Below are 6,168 nucleotides of genomic sequence, written 5' to 3' on the forward strand. Positions count from 1 at the left end.
GTGGAGTCGATTCTGACTCATAGCTACCCTGCACAGGGTTTCTGAGGCTGTAAATCTTTATGGGAACAGAAAGCCTTATCTTTCTCCTGTGGAACTGCTAGTAGATTTGAACTGGTGACCTTGAGGTTAGCAGCCTGACTCCTTACAAGACTGTAAATCTTTTGGAAGCAGATAGCCTTATCTTTATTCTCAGGAGCAGCTGGTAGATCTGAACCACTGACCTTGAGGTTAGAAGTCCAATGCCTAACCCAAAGAACCTCTTAAACTGTGTGAACAGAAATTTTTATTTATTAAAGCCACCCACTTGTGACATTTGCCTCAGCAGCACTAGATAACTTAGGCACCCTCCAAATTAAGGGACTCACCTTCTACTACTGTCTCAGACAACATTCTGGTGTGTTTCCATTTCACTGGTTAATTTTGGAAATAGATCATTAGGTCTTTCTTCTTAGTCTATCTTAGTTCAGAAGCTCTACTAGAACATGTCCACAAGAGGTAACCCTGGTATTATTTGAAATAATCCACATAAGTTTACCACAGCAACATAAACTGCCAGATGAGTGGTGGGTATTTATTTGTTGTTGTGTACCACTGAGTTGGTTCTGACTCATAGTGACCCTATATAGTTTCCAAGTGCACCTGGTGGGTTTGAACTGCCAACTCTGTGGTTAGTAGCTCACTGCTTATCCTACAGTGTCACACCAGGGCTCACGGTATATATATATATATATCCAGAAATAAAGGATGTGCAGAATTGACAGATCTGAAAACATATTGCCTATTTTGGGGCCTTTTCTTACTTATCTTGTCTAATATCTAAGAGACTAGAATCTAGAAATATTTCAGGTGGTTCTTATCTTAACTTTATGAGACATAATGAAGCCCTCGTGGTGTTTAATTAAGCATGTGGCTGCTAATCAAATGGTTGGCAGTCAAACCCACCAAATGCTCCACAGAGAAAGATGTGGCAATCTTCTGGAAAGATTACAGCCTTCCCATAAGAAACTCTGTAAGGAAGTTCTATTCCGTCCTATAAGATCACTATGAATTTGAACTGACTCAATGACAGAGGTTTTTGTTTTGTTTTGTTTAAATAGTGTCCACCACTTAACAACAGACTCCTAATATGGTACTGTAGGATTAGCACTGGACTGTGAACCACTAGGTTGGCAGTTCAAACCCACCAGCTGCTCCTCGGAAACCACATACAGGGTCACTATGAGTTGGAACCGACTTGATGGGACTTAACAATTTAACAATTGTTTGACCTAGAAAAGTTGCTTAACTTCTTTAAATTTCAGTTTCCTATTTTTTAAAATAGGGATAATAATCATATATATTTCATGATATCATTATGGTGTGGTGCTGTAAAGTAAGTACTAGACTACTACTGACTGCAAGGTCAGTGGTTCAAATCCACCAGTCATTCCCTGGAGACTTTACACAGGGTTGATGTGAGGCAAAATCGACTTACCACTTAATAACAACACTTCATGTAGAGTGTAAATAAAACCCAGTATGATATTGTGTTGAGTGCTGTCAAGTCAGTTGTGACAGTGACCTTATAAAGAATTTCTGAGGATCAGCTGGTGGGTTTGAACCACCAATACTGTGGTTAGCAGTCTAGTGCTTATCCTAAAATGCTATACCAGGACCCCAAAACACAGTACAGTAGCTGACATGTAATAAATGTTCAATTTTATTGTTGTTGTTAAGTGCCAATGAGTCACTTCCGACTCATAGCAACCCCATATAGGATTTCCAAGGAGCAGCTGGTGGATTTGAATTGTCAAACTTGCAGTTAGCATTCGAGCTATATAACAAGTAGTTATTATCTTCACGTCACTCAGCAACAACAAAATTATCTTTACAAATGAGGAAGATATTTCCAGTCAATTTTTAGTGATTTTACTGTATCCTCTAATGTTACCATTTTCTCTCCAACTAAAAACTTTAGGGATTTAAATATGGTAGTTAGTAAGTGACTTTAACTTATAAAGACAAAAGGACCTTTTCAAAAGTCACTATTTATAGACTATCCAAGTATGTACTAGAAAAGGTAGCAAAAAACTTCAGGATTTATACATTTGAGAGTTTATAAAGCGAAAACCTATGATTTTACAGCCTCATGAAGATCAGGCCATATTTTTTCTTGTCCAGAAAACATAAACTCTCACTTCTAAAAATATATCAGGTTTTCTTCATGAAGAAGCCATCTTGCAACAAAATACCCTATTATCATTGAAGAGTACCCTATTATCATACTGAACCAGCATATCATGAACAAACTATAAAAATGCAGTGGCATATGAGCCATGAAAAAAGATTCTAGAAAAATGTAGAGGTTTTCCTCTGGTTTGAATTATGAGATTTCTCTTTTGTAACTATTGTAAATACTCCCATATACATGATGTTTTAAGCTGGTTCCGACCCACAGTAATCCTGTTAGGGTTTCCGAGTAGCAGCTGCTGAGCATGAACCTCTGACGTTGTGGTTCAAACTGACTTTGCATTCCAGTACATTAACCCGCAGCGACCTACTAGGACTCCATACATGACAACGCTTCCTTTAAAAAGCTATAAATATCCTTTTAATAAAAAAATTTTTTTAATCACTATATATTTGCTTCCTTTAGAACAGAAAACACATTTATTTTGTTGAAGAATCACATTGGTTAATGAAATACTTAAGAAAAGTATACTTTTTATTCTCGTTTTTATATTTAAATCAATTCCAGTTTTTAAAAGGTATTATGAAAGAAGTGGAAGTCACAGCAGCCAACCCAGACTAGCCTAAAAACCAGGGCCACAAATTCAAGGAACCTACTTGCTATGAATTTAATGAACTTAAGGACCACATAAGCTATGAATTTTGACTTAATGTGAGACAAGAATTCCACTGGTGTTGCTAAGTACCGACCACCAGTTCTGACTCAGTGACCCTGTGTGTAGTTTCCGAGGCTGTACATCGTTACTGGAGCAGACAGCTAGTAGGCTCAAACCAAAAACCTGTGGTTTTCAGTCCAGTGCTTATCCTCCAGAGTCACACTGCTCCACAGTCTCAGAGTGGGCTTATATAACCACACACAAAAAATAGAAGGGTATGGGAGAACAGAAGGTATGACATAAAAATCTTGCAAATCTATGAACTTTATCATTGAATCACTTTGCTTAACGTGATTTAAGAAAATCAGAAAACCATTTTAGAGCTAGATCAAATAGGACAGTTTCTCTAACTGAATAACTAAATTCATTATTAAAAAGCACAAAAAAGAAGCTATCTAAAGAGTGAGTTCTTTTGTTCTCACACTCTTCATATATGTTGTTGTTAAGTGCAATTGAGTTGGTTCCGATCTGTACAGGAACTTCGAGGAGCAGAAGGGCGGCTTGAACTGCCAACCTTGCAGTTACCAATCCAGTGCTTACCCTATAATGCCACACCAGGACTCCCTTCATACACTGCAAATAAGTTTACTTTATATATTACATCCTTTCCATGCTAAAGTAAAATCAGCAGGCTAAAAGCCTTTGAATAATTTTGTTGTTGTTAAGTATTGCCAAGTCGGTTCCAACTCATAGCGACCCTATATGGCTTCCGAGGAGTAGCTGGTGAGTGCTTATCCTCCAATGCCACACCAGTATTTTAGGACTACAAAAATGATTATTTAGAAAAAATTACAGGGAAAAATTTAGGTAGGCAATGCAATTTAGTGAAGACCCTAGTTAAGAGAAAGTCAAAGAGATAAAGAAACTTCCCATCTTAGTTTTGTTGTTAAGTGTCTTGGAGTTAGTTCTGACTCATAGCAGCTGTATAGGGTTTCCAAGAAGCACCTGGTGGGTTTAAACTGCCAACCTTGCAGTTCAAACTGATTTTGAGTTCCAATGCCTATCCTACAGTGCTATATACCGGACTCCACGTAAGTGTTAGCTTAAAATAAAAAAACCTCTAGCGATTTTACTTGACACAAGGATTTGGAGGGGGAGGATATATGAAAAAGTATAAATGAGTTGCAAATCAAAGGAACACAAAAGATAATGAGAAGTTAAAAAAAAAGAGTATTTTAACCTATATATGCTTGCATTGGAGCCCTGGTGTGGCACTGTGGGTTAATGCGCCACACTGCCAAGTAGTTTGAACTGCAAGGTTGGAGGTTCAAGCTCACTAGCTGCTCCTTGGAAACCGTATACAGGGTCGCTATGGGTCGGAATCGACTCAATGGCACTTAACAACAACAACAATGCTTATACGGGGAAGCCTGGTGTGGTAATGTAGAATAAGAACTAAACTGTGACTCACAGGTCAGCGGTTCACACCCATCAGCGGCTCCTCGGAAATGCTGTATAGGGTCCCTATGAGTCAGAATCGGATTCTACAGCATTTAACAACAACAAGCTTGAATTTAAAAGATTAACACTTTGAGAAGATATATAGATTGATTCCATAAGTTGTACAGTCCTCCGGAAAGATATAAGTGAAAAAGGCCCACAAAAATTAGTACCTCTCATCCCCAATAGCACATCTGTTTCTATTCAGAATAAGCATATTAATTTTAACCTATAAAACAATTTATATTCTTTACAGAAGAATGATTTCCATCCTTATGAAAGGAAAACATAGTGAAATGACATGATTATTTTACTCATTAAGATATTGTTAGGGAATTCTCAAGCTCTTTTACCTAACTCAAAACCTGCAGTTATACCAAAATGTAATAGTTAAACATACATGCGGAAATGGCCCTGTAATTAAGGTAATTGCTGGTACCAAGTGTTTTTCTAAGTTCTGTAATAAAACAGTCTCTCAGACATTTAATGGTATGTCATTTGGTAAATGAAAGTTTCTATAAAGTGAGAGCAGTAAGAAGACCTGAAAATTATGCTAGTGAATAGTCTGGCTGAAAGAAATAAAAATACGGATCATGTTGGTCCAACACTAATTTTATTTTAAGTTACTACAGAGCTGAATAAAACACTGATACCACTACACAAAAATTTATTGAGTTGGCACTAGGCATAGTATGATGTCAGCCACCAATATCACCATCCACATTCCCAAATAGCACGGACATTTTAATTCTTGAAAGTACCAGACTTCAAGCCTAAAGTTACTATAAAAACAAAAACCTTAGCCATAAGGCATTATTAAATATCTATGAGTTTAGTTTGGCACAGCTTGGGCTCAAATTAGACTAGCACTTTACCAAATTCAGTAAAAAACATGGAAAAAAGAAAACTTAAAAATATTCGCTTTTGAAATGCGTTACATTCTTCACCACGTAGAATGTTTCACATACAAGCTAAGTTTTAAGTAATACCACAACGCGCAAAATGTAGACTGACAGGAAACAAAGAAACACATGCACACCAACACAAGTCTTTACCTTCATAGCATGAATTTCTTCAAGTAATCGTTGTGCCCGTCTTTGGTTTTTTAACAATGCATCCTCAGTACCCCTGCAAAAAAGTATTTAGCCAAAGACTACATTAAATTTAGACTCATATCTTATAAGCAGTTTACTGCCTTTAGAAATACACAGCACATTTCTTTACAACAATGTCAATCTGGACACCTCTCCAAAAAGATCTATACACCTCAATTTCACAAACTCAAGTGTTTTAAACCAACAACAATGAGCACTGTCCTGGCATTAAAATAATGACTGCTACTACTGGAAGATAATTTGTTTTCCATCATTCATTAATGATAATACCAATAATACTTTTATAATTAGAAAGACAACATACGTAAAGATTTTGTACGTATTCATGCCTGTTGTTGTTAAGTGCAGTCAAGTTGGTTTCAATCCATAGCATAAGGTTTCTGATAAGCAGCTGGTGAGGTTGAACCACTAACATTGCAGTTCAAACTGACCTTGAGGTCAAGTGCTTATCCTACAGTGCCATACCAGGACTCCTGCCTAAAGTAATAAAAATCAAAAGCCCACTGTTCCAAGATAGAACTACTCCATAGGGTTTACTGGAATATAAATCTTTATGGAAGAAGACAGTCTCATCTTTCTCCTGAGGGGCAACTGGTGCTGCCAAACTTACAGTTAGAAGCCCATTACTTAACCCACAGTGCCACCAGGTTCCTTGCTTAAAGTAATAAGATAATGAATTCAAAGTGTTATCGTTGTTGCTGTTGTTGTAGTTGTTGTTAAGTGCCGTC

At 37.1% G+C, this 6,168-nt stretch overlaps 1 protein-coding gene across 1 annotated transcript in view; it reads right to left on the reverse strand.

Moving 5' to 3' along the window:
• The window catches only part of SRFBP1 (serum response factor binding protein 1), a 100,388-nt gene that overhangs the window by 64,724 nt on the left and 29,496 nt on the right, over positions 1–6,168 (reverse strand). Inside the window, exon 4 of the mRNA XM_006871644.1 lies at positions 5,381–5,453. Within this exon, the coding sequence (XP_006871706.1) occupies positions 5,381–5,453 (73 nt within the window). The remainder of the gene's footprint in view (positions 1–5,380; positions 5,454–6,168) is intronic.

The sequence above is a fragment of the Chrysochloris asiatica genome, unplaced genomic scaffold (genome assembly GCF_000296735.1).
Source record: "Chrysochloris asiatica unplaced genomic scaffold, ChrAsi1.0 scaffold00171, whole genome shotgun sequence".
Taxonomy (NCBI): domain Eukaryota; kingdom Metazoa; phylum Chordata; class Mammalia; order Afrosoricida; family Chrysochloridae; genus Chrysochloris; species Chrysochloris asiatica.